At 38.4% G+C, this 16,482-nt stretch overlaps 1 protein-coding gene across 2 annotated transcripts; it reads left to right on the top strand.

The window, feature by feature from the left end:
• The first annotated feature begins 118 nt into the window (after positions 1–118).
• On the top strand, positions 119–16,094 carry LOC127382482 (sulfotransferase 6B1-like). 2 transcript variants are annotated; one of them, XM_051614176.1, is made up of 8 exons: positions 119–173; positions 8,608–8,841; positions 10,243–10,382; positions 11,048–11,137; positions 11,783–11,909; positions 12,666–12,760; positions 13,248–13,404; positions 14,739–16,094. In XM_051614176.1, the coding sequence occupies exons 1-8, from the start codon at positions 134–136 to the stop codon at positions 14,867–14,869; spliced, it is 1,014 nt and encodes a 337-aa protein (XP_051470136.1). In that variant the 5' UTR covers positions 119–133; the 3' UTR covers positions 14,870–16,094. The 2 variants fall into 2 exon arrangements, with proteins under 2 accessions (XP_051470136.1, XP_051470135.1); XM_051614175.1 differs by lacking the exon at positions 119–173 and adding an exon at positions 8,470–8,519.
• The last annotated feature ends 388 nt before the right edge of the window (positions 16,095–16,482 follow it).

Here is a 16,482-nt window from a genome sequence, read left to right as displayed (position 1 = left end):
AGTTTGGAATTGGAGGAAATGTACAAGGAACGTTTAGCAGCAATCACTTCAGATTAAAATATAGTGTGTATTGCAAAGCCTGGAAGATAAAACAGAGCTGTTAAAGCAATAATTTCCTGAACTCTGACCAAAAATGCAGTTGCATGATACAAAGGACAAAGTTAATGTTGCAGGTAAGTGTAATATTCAGACTTAAGCTGCCCTTATAGTGATTGCAGTGTATATCAGATTTTAATGCTAAGTGTAAGACTTTTGGCATTTTCAGAAGTTGTTAATTTACTGAACAGTATTATAATTAAATACAGACAGAGAAATCTAGCAGCTCAGTTTCACAATATGCCTTCTTTAGGAGTATTTTTCTTCCCCTTTTATTAAATTCTCTCAATCTTTCTCGAGTGCTAAGTGTAGTTGATACCTAGAGACCTTTCTAAAGACTATCAGTTCACGTCACTTCTTGGCAAAAAGATTTCTGCCATAGTTAAGCTCTCATCCAATTATGATTGAAGTAAATGGGAATTTTTCATTGACTTAATTGGAAATCAAATTAAATCTGCATTAAACGCTGATAAGAAAAAAGCTCTTAACACATCGGTATCTCAAGTTTATAGTTATCTTTTTATAGGCAGAATATAAGCCATTGTCTCCATAGCTTTGGGTAATTTTGATATCTATCTACTTGCAAAGTTTGCTCTGTAAATTCTCTGCCAGGCATTGTGCTTTTTTGCCAGTCTCTGTCAGCAGAAATATGAATCTTATTAACACATGACATGCCAGCTGTGAGCCTCCTAATTTCTTTTTTTTAGCCTAATAGAAATGTTTGTCATAAGCAAACAGATTACGTTTATGTGTCATTCCTAGATGCTGTTTTAGTGTTGGTTTCATCACAGTTCAATGAGGCTACAGTTTACAGCTGCCTTTGACTTTGTTTCATGGATTTCTGACACATCCCAGACCTGCCTTGCTGCAAGGTTCATTCCTGGTCAGAGAGGCAAGAGGTGGACCCTTAGCCATAACTTTTCTTGTTACGTCTCTTTAGTTACCTACAGGTAACAGCTTTTTTTTTTTTTTAAATGTTGGGAATATTTGTAATCACTAATGATTGCTTTACACTGTAATCCACTGCTGTAAGGAACAGACTGGGCACAGATATATACCTGACTGACATGAGTGTGGAAAAGTGATGGGTAGATGTTCCAGCCCTGGACTTGGGTCTTGTCTACTTTTTCTTTCCCCTCAGGTCTGCTCTAAAGTGCTGGTTCCAAACTTAGGGACTTTCACTTGCGAGCTACTGGGAGCTCAAGGCAGTTTGCTCTGCTGTTCTTGTGGTAGACAGATAGTTTATGTGGGACGAAAGTGTCTTTGGTCTGACTGTGGAAATCTGTTGAGGCCTGTTCAGGGTGTTAGCCTTTAGGACTTTCATAGAAGCTCAAAAGAAACTTCCAGCTAAACTTCAGCTACTCTTCCACAAGCACACCCTGCCTGAGTGCGGCAAAGCCTGTAAGTGATCTAAAGGACACCTCTGTGTTCACCTGCTCTTCTGAGGGCCTCATGTACATGTGAGTCAATGCATATGCCTTCCCTGGGGAGTGAAGGACCATCTCTGCAGACTTATGCACCTGACAGAACTCAACATCTTCCATGCTCATCCAGCAATTGAGCAGCACCATTTTCCTCAAGAGCAGGATTAAAGGCTCTGAGACAGATTCTTTTCCCCTGCTATTGGCTGCTGCAGACCATGACAGCACAAGGCTTTTAGCCTGGTTCTGGGAACTCTGTCTTGCCTGTGGTCCCCAGGAATGCTTTTCTCCTGGTGGTTCCCAGGTGTGAGAGAAGAAAAGTGTATGGTTCAGACATGGACAGTGCAAATGCTGAACTTAGCAAAAAACGGGAGATGATTTTTCACATATTTTAAGCCTCCAGTCTTGGAGGCAGTGCTTCCAAGAAACGTGCAATGCATTTTTGAGGCTTTTCTTCTGCAATAGTTAGTTCCCCACATAGCAGATGACAGCTTTTGATACGTGCTCTTTGCAGGTGTTTTGTGAACATTTCTGTAGAATAAATACAGTTCATGAATCAACTAATGATCTGGTCTGTGCATAGTAAGGCCTTCATTAAAGACCTGTGCAATTGAATCTGAACTTCTTTGTATGATTTAGTCGTCATGCTTATTCTAGGTCTCCTTCAAGAAAAATCCATTTATAACCTTAAATCTTAAGGATGTAATTGAGTGACTGAGGAACAGGGTGAATCAGCAAAGCTAGTCTTGGCCCCTGGTCTGTGGCCTCTTTCCTTCCTGTAGGCATTCAAGGATGTCAGTTACCAAGCAGCTTCTGCTGCTAATTACAAGACGGAGACTAAATGTGGTAACAGCACTGGAACTAATCGGGAATGAAAAATCATTTACTAACTTGGCACTCTACACTAGCAGGAGCCTTTTTGTTGTCATGTTGCACTGACTTTTAAACCCTGGCAATTCTGATAAAGTCTGCAGTTACAGCTGCCATAAAATTGCTATTAAAAATGGGAAACACAGTTTCTGAGCTGTATAATGAGAGAGATTTGAAACAGGACTAGTCCCAGGTGTTTACCCTGTCTTACCATCCTGAAGGACTCCTCTGTCTCTGGCTGGAGGTAGTGGGGGAGGCAAAGTGAGGCCTGCAGGACTGAGCTTCAGAAGCAGTTCCTTAATGGTATCCCTTGTACATTGAGAAAAATATAATCAGTTTAAGAATGTTTTAAATCAGAATGGTAAAAGCTGTGGGTATGTAGCAGTTTTGTCACTATCTTTTTTCACTCTTCAGAAGCGACAACTGTGGGGTAACTGATGTAGAACAGGCATAAATATTGGAAGAAAAATATTTAAGTAAGATAAATTACCTAAAAATAAAAAAGACACATAACTTTTGCCTTTTCTGAGCCACATGTGGCATTATATTTCATGGACAGATTAGTAAGTCTGGTGAGCTGTGCTACTGCTGACTGTTTTTATCTTGTTTTGGATGTAAAATCCCTTTATCTTTAGACTATGGAGCAAATCTCAATTTAGGGAATGGACTTGACCTGGAGACTGTGTAAAGAAAGATGAAAGCTGAGGAACTGTGTTAGGATCAAAAAGGAGAGTGGTAAGGATGAGAGTGCTGAGACTCAGAAAGAATTAGGCTGAAACAGAAAGAGGGAGAAGCTTTCATGGTTTTATATCTGTATTTTTCCTGCGATCAAAGGGGACTGTGTATTTTGATTAAGCTATAGAAGTTCCTCAGATTGGAGACTTGAAAAGACAATTGTCCAGTAGGAGCTTAAAAAAATTAACTGGTAGAATGAATCAAACCTGCTGACAGTATGAAAAAGGACGAGAATATAATGAGGGAACAACAAAAAAAGATGGCTTATTTATTTATTTATTTATTTATTTATTTATTTATTGGTGATCGGGAGGGTAAGAAAATGACAGAACATGGAGAAAAAGAATGATGAGGAGAAACTTTATGGTGAGCACTTGACATTTGGCCCGTGGTGAAAGCTCTTCAGCAGAGTTTCTCAGCAGAAAGTAGCAGAGCACTCCCAGGAGGCAGGCCAAGAGCTAAGTAGTCATGCAAATGGGCTCACTGTTTGGCTCTAGAGTTTGTCCTGTGGTTATGGCTGATGCACGTTTCCTGGGCACTAGAGGGAAGGTTTATTAGTTTGGCAAGTGTATCTTTGCAGACGTAGTTCATTGTTTACGAGCAACGGGGTTTGCTTGGAAAGAAACTGCAATGTGGAAATTTTGTCATTTGTAAACGATGAGGTGGTGCAGGAAGTGAGGCAGGAAAACCAGGAGATTATGATGTATCTGTGTTCAGACTGGGAAAGTCTGAATATATGGCTGCTTTAGCTTGTGTCTTGAACTGCCTGTTTGACTTCAGTTTGGTCTCTGAGGAAGTGGCTAGGTGTCTCTGTACTGGGGTCTCCATGTGCTGCTTCCAGGAAAAAATGTTTGCTAAGGCACAAATGCTGGAGTCAGTCTGGTCCAGCACTACACCCAGGGCACTAGGAAGTGCAGGACAGACATCCAGAGATGATCTGCATGCAGCTATCTCATGTTTCTTAGGGTTTGTTAGAGGTGATGGTACCAAAAAGGCCTATGCTGCTAAATTTACCCTGGAAGGCACTTAACCATGCACAGTGATATTCTGAGCTTAAAACTCTAGTTCCTGTACAAGCTACCATTAATCTTCAGTCTGGCTAATCTACTCATAGGGAGCTGTGAATTGGGTATTTCTAAGGGTAGGGATGCTCAATGATTTTTTTCCTCTCAGTTCCCTTGCATCAACTCCTCTCTCCTGTATCCTCACCTCCATTCACTCTGAGAGTAGGAGGGTATGAACACAAAGCCCTGTGTCCTCCTCCCATGTCCCAGTTCTGCTTTCAGCAGTACACACTACAGCCCTTGTATATTTGGCTTCATTTGTATTTCCACATAATGCTTTGTTTGTACGATATAATTACTTTTATACTAAAGGCAACAGAACTTTGATTATTTCAGGGGTGTAAACCATAATGGGATTAATGACAGTTTTACAGGAAATCGGACATTTAGTGCATTAGCAAGGATCAGAGAATCCTCCATAAGAGTGTTCTTTGCTCCCTCCTTCCTGTTTCTTTCCCTTCCTCTTTTAATGGCAGGTTGTATAGATGCATAGTGAGGGAACAGGTGACTTCCTGAGGTCCCTGGCCTTGCTCTTGCATCTGCACATTTATTTGGTAACAAATATCTAGTCAGAGACTTCCAGCTTTTTAAATTAATTTCACCAATACAGTTGGGAAGATCAGATAAAACAAACAAGCAAGGAAATAAATCTCTTTTGGTGATGGCTTGAGGGTTTTGTTAACATGCAGCTGACATCTTCAGATTAATGTTAGAAGATGATTTCTCCAGCACTGTGTCATGAAATTCTCTGTTTTTACTGGCACATTCTTTCTTATTACCTAGTGGAGTATTAACAGGGGGGAGAGAGCAGTTAACCTTTGCATCTCTGCTTTGGCAACTAGCCAATACATTGAGTGGATGAAAGCCGTGGAAAATTGCTTATTTTCCTACCTTGTTCCAGAGAGGGGATTAAGAGAGTGAAAACTTTCCAGAGACAACAGAGCTGAAGCTGGAAATAAGCTGTGAGAGGAAAGTTTAGAAGAGATGTGGGAAGTTTTGGGTAGCAGACAGAGCTGGGTATACTTCTGTAGACAAGGGATAGTGGTCTGATCTCATGTTGTAATGAGCTTTGTCCTGGTCAGTGAAGGTGATAATCACAGACTCTGCAATTCAGGAGGAAAACAAAAGATGAAGGAGGATCCTAGAAAATTTTGCAACAGATTAGACTCCAGCACAAACAGTTTTTTAGAGAAATCAAGAAAATAAGCCCAGGTCATGTATTGAGGATTAATTATTTTTCATCTGTTTCATTTTTTTTCCCTGTATTTATAAAATATTTATATATAACAACAGTGTCATGCAGGCTGGTAAATACTTTGTTTTGTGGCAGTTGTCTCACACCTGTCTTGTACTCCTGACTTAATAAGTCCTGTGCAACCATGAAAGTATTTTCCGTTTCATTCCTTTATGTGCCTATACGCCTAGGTAGCAGTCTCTGCCAGTCTTCAAAAGGTGCTCCAGCACTGGTCATCTTGATGGGTCATCTTCACACCAGGACACTGGGGCTGAAGCTCACCTGGGATGGCCCTAGAAGGGGACAGGACAGGGAGTCCCTTTGTTTGAGTCCTTAACTTGGATTCTGCCTGCCATTGTCTCATGTGCTCCTCTGGGTTTGTTAGAGAGGCATTTGATGAGCTGATGACTGCTGTAGTGGGCCTGGGAGTATCTGGGCAGGGTACTATTTGGGCTCCCCCTCCACTGTTTCTCTGTGTTTCTTTGTGGGTGTGCAGACAAGTTTTTATCACATAACCTAAGACATCCTACCACCTTGGTCTCCAGGGGCTTTTACTTCCCTCTGATCAGGTAGATGCTGAATTATTCAAAGGGAAAAATGCTACATATGGCATTTCTATTGTAGAACCAATTCCCTCCCCCTGAGGGTTTTGTTTTGTTGGTTTTTTTTTTGGCAGTTGGATGATCAGGGCGATTTTAGGGTACCTTCATGAATGGAGCAATCTTAATGGATCCATCTTCAATTTTATTAGGTGATTTTGGAGGACTAATTTATGGAAGCCTTCTCCAAAGTTCTACTGAGATTAATGCAAATCATAAGAATAGTTATAGAAACTCACCTCTTCTCATTTATCACCTGAGAGCACAAGTTTAGAGGGTATTGTTTTGTCGTTTCATTTAACAGGGAAAGAATTTACATAAGTGGATCTGTCCACTAGGCAACTGTCAGCTGGCAGTGTGCTGTAGCTGCCAGAGGAAAGGTCAGCAGCCTCTTTCTGCAAAGCCCCACAATCAGGAAACACCAGGTCTGATAAGTGTGGGAAGTCAGAAACTTTTAGGGGCATTGTGGTGAGTTGAACAAATACCATTAATTTGAAGATTACAAAAACCTTTAATCTGTTTTTAATCTCTGGGTTTTCAAAGCTGCTTTTTAGAAACTTTAAATCAACTGATATTTTCCATCAGTCTCTGACTTCAGTGTTTGGCAGGACCAGAGGGTCTTCCTGTGTAACACATATGGTGCCAGGTACACTCTTCCCAGCTCAGGTGTAGAGGCAGATGGTTGTTTCAAAGGCTCACGTAACTAAATCTTGATCCTGCTTCTTTTTTTTTTTTTCTTTTTTTTTTTTCTTTTTTTTTTTTTTTCCCCTAAGAAATTTACCTCTCAAAATTCCTTCTGATAACTTATGTCTTCTAATTGGCTTTTCTCCACTAATGCTGGTTTTTTGGTTGTTTGGTTTAGTCTGGTTTTATTTATAATTTTTTTTGGGGTGGGGGTTGTTGTGCTTTTTCTGTTGGGTTTTTTTTGTTCCCAAGGTTAAAACATACCTTCTCCGACAAAAATGCCCTGTAAGTCCTCTGGATTTCTCTATCAAAGTTTTCTTGGACTATTCTATGATGAATGAAGTGTAGGAGTGAAATGAGCTGTCTTTCTATCATAGAGATTCTATTCCAACACCATGCTATTTCATGAAATACATTAATAATGTACATACCGTTTTCCCCCATTTTTGCTTCCTTAGGGAATGTGTACTGTCCCTAGCCTTTTTTTGTCAGCAGGTAAAAATACTAATTAAACACATTTTCTTAGCTTCAGCCCATGATAGTTTAGTGCCAAGGGAAGCTGAAGAAAAAAATTAGACCATGCTGCTTTTTTTCTTTTGCTAAGGTGGTTTATTACTCTTCAAGGAGCAAAGGTGCTATTTCATGGTACAGCAAGTTTTAGATAACATGAGTGAAGTGATGCAGGTGGTGCCAACTGGTTGAGCTTTGGCACAGATCTCATTCAACAAATGGATCAAGGAGGAGTCATATGATGTCCACTTGGTTCAGATGATGCCTGCACACAGGTAGTCTTTTGATATTGCCATGGTTTTACAGAAGAGAGGAGATGAAGGGAAAAGCAAAATATTTCTATGGACTCAACAAAACTGAAGTAAAAATATAGAGCTAGGTCTTCCCACGAGCACTGCAGCATGCCTCAGGAACCAGGTGTGAATCCTTTTTGGTTAGCAAACAGGTATGCAGTCTCTGGTCCTCCTGCTCCAAGTACCCATCAGGCAGCGTTCAAAAGATGGAGATAAGAAAGAATGGTATTCAGATGCTTGGCATGAATTTTTCTGGGGAACTATTTTCTTATTCTTTGTGACTCATCCTCTTGCCAGAGACTTGAATATTAAAACTTAGCCAAACTTCTTTTATTCTACTGAGGTCAGTGCTATCATGAGCTCACCACCTGTAGTGCATTATGAATGCTAATCATTGTAACTGAGGTTATATTATTACCAACTCTGTAATGTCTGATCAGTTGTTAAACAGTGGTTGAGCTCATTAAGGAAAGAACACATGAATGAATTATTTAAGTGTAGCTACCAGAAAGCCAGAACTCTGTACTGCAGCCCCACAAAGGCCAAAGAGCGTGTGTCCCCATGTGTCCTCCTTGGCACCAGGTAGAGGGCACAGTTGGCTACTCTCACAAGATATTCCACAGCTTAGTAAGTAACACCCTGAATGTTTTCTCTCTGAATCGTAATATGTTTGATCCCATTTTTGTGAGAATGATGAGTGATATAAGAAATGAAAAAATAAAATATAATTTAAAAAATTTAAAAATACTCCCAGCAGCATGAGTACTGAAAAGTGCAGAACTGCTGTAGAATGTGATCGTGTCATTTAAATTCCAGCCTGCAACTCACATTATATTTTGTTTGTAAAGACTGTTGTAGTTACAGATTGTCTGGCATGATATTTTGAATTTAGCTAAACCCTTTTACCTAGAAAACAATTGCATTTTCTGGTTTGTTGTTCAACCACTATTGATTTCAAAAGGTTCAAATGACTAAAGGTCTTCAGCTGGAGTTGCGTAATTCTTTCAGAAAGAGTAAGTATATTGTTGCTCACAGGGTCATAAAACACCCAAACCCAACCCCCTTTTAAAAGGTTGTCTGTGGTGCTCTGTCTCTGCATAGCTTTTTCTACTGCGTGTGAGAGAAAGAGAAGAATGGAGAAGCCCAGGAAAAAATTTACTGGTTTTATAGATGATGCAGTGGCGGCTGCTAACAAAATGGATCGTGATGAACTGCTTTTTTCCTACAAGGGGATTCTCTACCCTGTTACTTTGTGCAGTCCTGAAGTATTCAGAGCCATGGAGTCCCTTGAAGCCAGAAGTGATGATATAATTTTGGCAGCATACCCTAAATCTGGTGAATGTAGTTTTCTTTCTTCATAATAGAATTGTGTGATGGCGAATAAGTAGGTTTGTACTAAATAATAGTATTTAGAATTTTCATAGAATGTTTTAGAACTAATGTTGTTCTCAAAGAACACAACAAAGTTAATTATGAAGATTTAATATAGGTAATTTTTCAAATTACTGTGAAAAAGACATCTGATTTTCTTTTCTACAGCATGTAAAAGTTTTTGTTCTCTTTACTTTTAATAATGAAGTTAAATGCACAAATTAGAGACAATTTACATACAGTTCTCACACCAGAGATAACTACATCTCCTGCAGGGTCTTCTTTCACATTTATATTTGCAAAGTTAATAGCTTTATATTTTTACATAGAATGGCACTTTTGGTACCTTCACATGCCATGCTGCATATTCTTTATTTTATTTCACATAGGTGTCAAGAATATCTGAAATCCATAACTATAAAAAAATATTTTGAAACACTTGAAATGATCACACTGATCTTTGACTCTTGGGCAATCAAGAGGAGATCTTTGCTAGGGTTGCAAGTTGACCCTGCATCTTTGCTCCTTCTCCCTATACTGGCCGGTATCAGAGCTACAAGATTGGATTAGATGTGTCTCATATCCATTTTAATGTAGCTGTTTCTCTCCCCCAGCAATTGAATTCACGCTGGTCACAGCAGATAGTCAGAGCTGACAGTATTGTGAAGTTTTTGCTTTCTTATCATGTATTCTTTTTGAAGAAATGCTGTGTATCAGAACACAGTTATTAAGACTGTAGTGACAACAATATAGGAACCCAGTGTCTAGAAGTCAGGAGATGGTAAACCAAAGATGAGAGTTCTCTACAGGCTCTCTGTAATGTTCTGAATAAAAATATAAATGTGTATGTTTATAGAAAATGTAACTTTAGAGAGTTCTTGCCTATTGGTAAAGACAACGAGCACATACAGCAGAATTTTCAGATCTAGTTCTGCTCCTGTGTTGAGGTTCTGTGATCCATCTCTCCTCCTAAGATAATCCTAACAGCACATCAGAAAACATGTATGTCAAGTTTTGAGGAACAGGTTTACCACCCCAATCTCCCTTATAATTGTCACAATAAAAAACATATTACATGAATGCGTGTTTTCCTATTTGAATCTTAGTGGTTCTTCTCCTTTATTAGTTAATCTACAATATACAAGCTAATTTACAATGTACTGAGCCGTTTGAGTTGGAGAAATGTATCCTTAAAGGTAGGATCCTAAGAAGCTATTGTCCAGATAGCCACTTGTGATTGTATCACATGAAAGCAGACCAGGCAGCTTCACCTGGTAGTACTATCTACCTCTTGGCTTTCTGGGCAAATCCATTTCTGTTTACTCTAAAGGTTTTACAAATAATTCTGTATATTTCCCCTTTCAGGTACAAACTGGCTAGCTCAAATCTTAAATGATCTGGTAGCCATATTTGAAAAGAAAACACAGAATAAAGAAAGCAGTGGGAATGATGAAGAGCTAGAAGAATTTCCCTATCTTGAAATTGGAGATACTGGAAAATATGAGGTGGGCACAGAATATGTATGAAAGCTGTCAAAATGTTGTGCTTCTAATACTGAATATATGGTTTGTGAAATATTCCATTTTTTGATAAGAACTCTACCACTTCTTTGTATGTGGCATCTGGTCAGCATGGATCTCATCTGCCTTGCCAAATGCTGAGGGATAAATGGACAATTCAGAGGGCTTGAGAAGAACACATAATCATTAGATAAGCAAGAAAGCAAGAACTGCAGAAATTCAATGTAGCATGTTTTGTATTTAAGAAGAGTTTAATGAAATGTCAAATGCTGAAATACCAGCTTCTGTCTCTTAGCTCTTCTTCCTCACCCCTTCTCTCTCTCCTTGAGATTCCTCAGCTTTCACATACACCCAGTTAGTCTGCATCTTACCTTTAGATTTGATCCCTTGTCTAACAGAACATATTAAATTTATTATCACTGAAGAGAATTAGCACTGGATAATCTTTCCAGTCACTCATTCTCAGGGGATTTTGAAGATTAGAATGGCTCAGAGCAGTCTAGTAAGATCCCAGGATAACACAAAGAATAGTTACTGCTGTCAGTCAGTAACTGTTGATAATTTTAGCAAGGCAATATTTTATCATAGGCTGATGGAAAGAATACTTGTACTAATTGAACTGCCCACTTTCCTCCATCCAATTCTTAAAGCGAATGAATAAATTACCTTCTCGAAGAATTATGATTACTCATCTCCTTCCGGAAAATCTCCCCAGGTCTGTCTTCAAAAATAAAGCCAAGGTGAGTGCTGATTTTAATGTCTTGAAAGCAAACACTCCCACAGATTTTTTTAAAAGCCAATTTAGTACTTCTGCCAATTTTCACAATCACTCTTATACTTAAGTGTTTAGCCTGACCTTTTATTCATGCTCGTTTAAGTACTGCTGGTTTTGTCACTTAATCTCAGTTCACCCTTATTGATGCCTTCATATCCATCTCCACAAGCAAGATGGGGAAGTGGAACAAACGCTCCAGCAGTAAAATGTGTTTTCACACAATTTCCTACAGGAGGCATTTTATAGTGTCGTCATAAGTGAGGGCTTCAGTGTGTCAAGTTTCAGCAGGAATTTCTGTTTTTGTGTATTTTCCCCACTACCTAAATGATGAAAGATGCTTGTATTGAGCAAAATTTACTTAGATTTTCCATGATCAATTTGATTAATCTGTAAAAGATTTTTAAGATTTGTAGACAATCGTCTTCTCAAGGCTCTGAAGCAAAGTGAAGTATTTCATTTTCTGAAATCAGAATGAAATGGCTACTTTTGCAACTAGTATATAAGGTATTAGGAAATCCCCAAACTGCAGTTATAAAGTAGATTATTATTTCCTACATACTATACCGTGTTACATCTTTGTCTACAAATAATTCTTATATTTTTTTTCTAGATATTGCTGCTGATTCGCAATCCAAAAGATTTAGTTACATCTTTTTACCATTTTACCAATGGCATAGCTACGCTTCCCTCCTATGAGACCTGGGATGATTTCTTTGTAGCTTTCATGACAAAGAAAAGTACAGTATATTCTTCTGTTTGTATCACTTACTCAATGCATTGACTTTGCCTAAAAACCTTGCACTTGTAAATGAGCTTCACTTAGATTTTGTGGTTTACAGTACAAAAGCAGATTAAAGAGATAGAAATTTAAACTAAAGGTTACTTACTCTACTTACTGCCTTAGGATAAATCTTTATTAAAAACACACTCCCACAAACTGCTTTAACTTACAAAAAACTGATATTGTCTCTTGAAGAAGCACTTCCTCCTTATCTCTATCTTGAATCCCCGTCACTCCTCCTCTCCAGTGTCCACTGTCTTGTGCCCATGCAGGTGTCTGAACACCTACATGCCAGACTGGAACAGAGGAATGATTTGGACCAAGTCTAGTGCATTAAAAAAGAAAGAAAACAATCTCACTAGTTTAAAATTGCAGAAGTTCTTCAGTTTGGCATATCGCGTGGCCAGCAGAAGGGAGGATTAAACCATGTTTTAAAATTGATTGAGGGAGACTGCAAGATGGTTGGAGTACTGGTAGGTCTTCAGTGGACTCACATTTCAAATTGTATCATATGCTCCAGAAGTGTGCATGTGTCAGAACAGACTGGAGCAAAACCCCTTATTTCTCACAGAAGGGTGTAAACTGACATAGACATGATTAATAATGCTCGTGGCTGAGGGATCAACTTAAGGAGTAAAAATTGTTTTATTTCATAAAGATCTTGTCTAATCTTCCTTCATGCTTCATCGTAGATTTCTTTTGTTTTATTTAGTGCCCTGGGGATGCTACTTTGAATACCTTTCCAAATGGAACAAATATGCTGCTGATGAAAATGTTATGCCAATGACTTATGAAGAGCTAAAAGAGGTGAGGTTACCAATAGTTCAAGTGTTTTATACTTCTAAGAGCATTTGTTCTGAAACCAATTAACCATTATATTAATGTAGCGTATTCAAACTGCGAGATACTGTATGAGACAGATTCTTGGTTTAAGGGAAGGACACATGAAATTCAAACTTAAAAGCCTTTTAAAATTTTTGTTTGTGAAAGTTATTCTTGTTTTCTCTTTAGCTGTGATCTAAGCCCAAAGTCAAAATCCCCAGTAATTTTTTTGGGGGAGTTTTTATTTATTCATTAGTGTAGATTTTACTCAACTGTAAATCACCTGTAATCTTTTATGATCTGTAGGAAGACAGCTCATGTCTACTCTGAAATAATTAAACACTCTGTACCACTCCAGTCCTACTGAACTCTGAATATGTAGCCAGCAAGGAGATGTAGAGAAGTGCAAACACCTTGGAAAGCAGTGCTTTTTTTTGCGCTGTCATGTGGAACGTTACATTCCTCTTTTCAGAATCCAGTCCTGGGTGTGAAAAGCATTGCTGCTTTCTTTGGGATTTCCCTGACTGAGGAAGAGCTTCAGACTGTGGTAGAGAGAAGCAGCTTCCAGTCCATGAAGAAGAACTCAGAGAAGACCCATGGGGCATATGCTAATGTTTTCTTTCGCAAAGGTAGGAAGCTCCAGGAGTTCCAGAGGCAGAAATGTAACAACCTCAAAAGCTTAGGCCACACATCTTTTAATTCATTTATTTGCACACATATTAGCATCACAGATTAGTATCAGGTAATTTATCACTGTTATGCTTGAGGAAAGTAGTCAAGGAGCACTGGTGAGGAGGAGACCCAGCAAGGGTCTAGCAGCAGGCTGTCAGCACAGGAGAAGCAACTACAAAGAGCAAATTTTAGAGGCCCAAAGATGAGTGGCAGGATGCAGGAACTGTTATGTGTCGGAACTCTACTACATCTCTGTGCCTAAATCACTGATTCTTCAGCCATTAAAGGCTTACCTGAGTAGGCAAAACTGGGCCAAACTCACCCTGAGCAGCATGATCACACTTCTCAGGAGATTGTAGGACCTGCTGAAAGGGCTGCTGCCAACCCCCTGTTCACACTCACAGGTTAGAAGTAAGCCAAACATCCAAGAATCAGGTACACAGAGAAGGGGAAATAAGAAAACTACTTTTGTAGTGTAGTGCAGGGGAGACAAACATAAAATAGCCAAGCTTGCTGTCAGAAACTGTTTCTGCATTTTACGTTAAAGAAGTCACTGGATAAAAGCTCAAGATGCCAAGGGACCAGAATCCCAGTTCTGCCCTCTGACAGATGATTCTTAATCAAGCCTTCATGATCTTCCACCTTGTCAGTCAAAACTGACTGGAATAGAGACCTGCAGGGAAACAGGCCTTTTGGATGCCTTTTTTAGACAAAGTCACCTGAAGAGCCTGCCTCTTCTCCCAAGTGAATAAATGTGAAATGGCCTAAAGTTCTGCCAGGGGAGGTTTAGACTTGATATTAGGAAGAAATTCTTTACTGAAAGAGTAGTTAGGCACTGGAACACACTAACCAGAGAGGTAGTGGGGTCACCATCCCTGGAAGTATTCAAGAAACATGTAATATGGCACTTCAGGACATGCTCTAGTAGGCATGGTGTGTGTGGTTTGTTGTGTTTGGTGGGGTTTTTTGTTTGTTTGTTTGTTTTTCTTTTGGTTTTCTGTTTTTTTCATTCTCCTGGGTGGACAGTTGGACTTGGTGATCTTAGAGGTGTTTTCCAACCATGACAATTCTGTGATTCTGTGAAGAGGAGTGTTCTTTTGCATTGTAGCAATTTAATGGATCTGCAACTTCACTGGCTTCACAAAAAGATATTGTTGCAAAGATGAGTGAAGTTTTGTCTTGAAAAATGGATCAACCCCATTAAATGTATAAAGGAACAAGAATGACAGATCTATAGAATAAAAAATAATAAAATATCTTGTTTTTCAAGAATTTCTTTGCTTCTTTGAAGGTGCTATAAGTGACTGGAAGAATCTTTTCAGTGAAGATCAGAATGAGAAAATGGACAAAGCATTTGAAGAACATATAAGAGGAACTAAACTGGGAACAATGTTAAAGTACGACGTGTACTGTAAAGCCTGAAGAGTCATGAACTGTAGTTAGAGCAAGAGCTTTTCTGGGTCATCTGAATGCTGTATACTAGAAAACTAGATCAAATTATCCAAGCACCTTAAAATTCTCTCTTTGTATAAAAAAATTCCCAAATAATTTTCTTTTTAATATCACATAAGTTTTCACTTGCTCCACTAGGGACCACATTTCTACCTGTAAAAAGGTTAGTAAGAAGAAAAAAATAATGAAGTTAATGTATTTTTCTTGTGTTTTAAGATAATCCTTAATCTATATACCTATGTGCCACTTCTAAGAACTTTTATATTGTCCATGCTCCAGCCATAAAATAGGAAAAGAAAACATGGTGAATACAGAAGATGTTGTTTCCCACCATTAATGCCAGTGGTGTGCTCTTGCCACAAAATTAGTTAGCATTCTCTTTGATCATGCTTGACTTTCATATGTGCTGACAGTTAAGCTTTAACTTAATACTTAAACACTGAAACAGATTACTTTCCATAACTAAAAATTCCCTGAAACTGATAGATGCCAAAATTTGCTGAAATTTGCTCTGTTGAGAAAATGGGATTGTCAGGGGTGATGGTGTAAGACATTACTATACTCATCTATTTTATATTGGTACTTGGCACTGTGGATGTAGGATTTCAGACCTGTCCAGGGACCACCTGCACTTCAGCCACCTGTTCTGGTAAAAACAATGAAATAAGTCTCTTTATTAAAGTTGAATTAAAATCAGGAAAAAATATATTCAATTTATAAATCATTTGCAAATGAGAAGCAAAAAAACCTATAGACTTGGAAAGAATGATGTATTCAGTAACTTTTACATTAATTATTCTAAAGCTGGTTATTGTGTCTGGATATAGAAATGCAGAGTTTTGCAAGGAAACAGGAGTGCTAGAAATAATACTTAAAATATGCGGAAAAAAATTATTCAAAAGAAGAGCTTTTAAAAGTCCTAACACAACCCATATTTGAACAACAAGAAATTATCAGTAAGAACCCAGAAAAGTACCAGATGCCTGGGGGAGGACAGGCATAATATCCATGTTTAAAAAGTTGAGAAAAAAGAATCAAAATAGAGCAGTCTCCTTAACTTGATTCCTGGATATCTAGTAGTAAAAATGACCAACCAACCAACCTACCATGAAACATTTAAAAAATAATAAAGTATAAGTAATAAAGTATATATATAATCTATATATAATAAAGTATAAGTATAAACCGTGTCAAAGCGGTTTGTGTTCCTAGAAATTCATACAACAGTGACAAAAGGCATCTAGAAGTAGGTTTGTTAGCAGCAGTTCTTTCAGGACTATCCACTTATTTACATGGCTGTTAAGAATTTGCTTGCAGTAGTGTTCTCATGATCAACTCCATATACTGGATGACAGCAAAACTGGGAGGACCATTAAAACAATATCCTTTAGTCTTCTTAACACTAGGGCAGACTAATGAATCTATTTCATATAGGACTCACTTTTAAGTCTGGGGATCAGAACAGAGGACTGAAAGTACTGGGGAAAATGGGGAAACAATTCAAACTGTCATAACAAATTGAGAAGAAGGCTGGCAAACATCAAGTTCAGTAAAGGTAGGTGTAAAGTGCTACATTTAGAAAA

Source organism: Apus apus, chromosome 3 (assembly GCF_020740795.1).
Source record: "Apus apus isolate bApuApu2 chromosome 3, bApuApu2.pri.cur, whole genome shotgun sequence".
Lineage (NCBI taxonomy): Eukaryota > Metazoa > Chordata > Aves > Apodiformes > Apodidae > Apus > Apus apus.
Note: the sequence above shows the minus strand (reverse complement) of the source record. Positions and strands in the feature narration are given on the sequence as shown.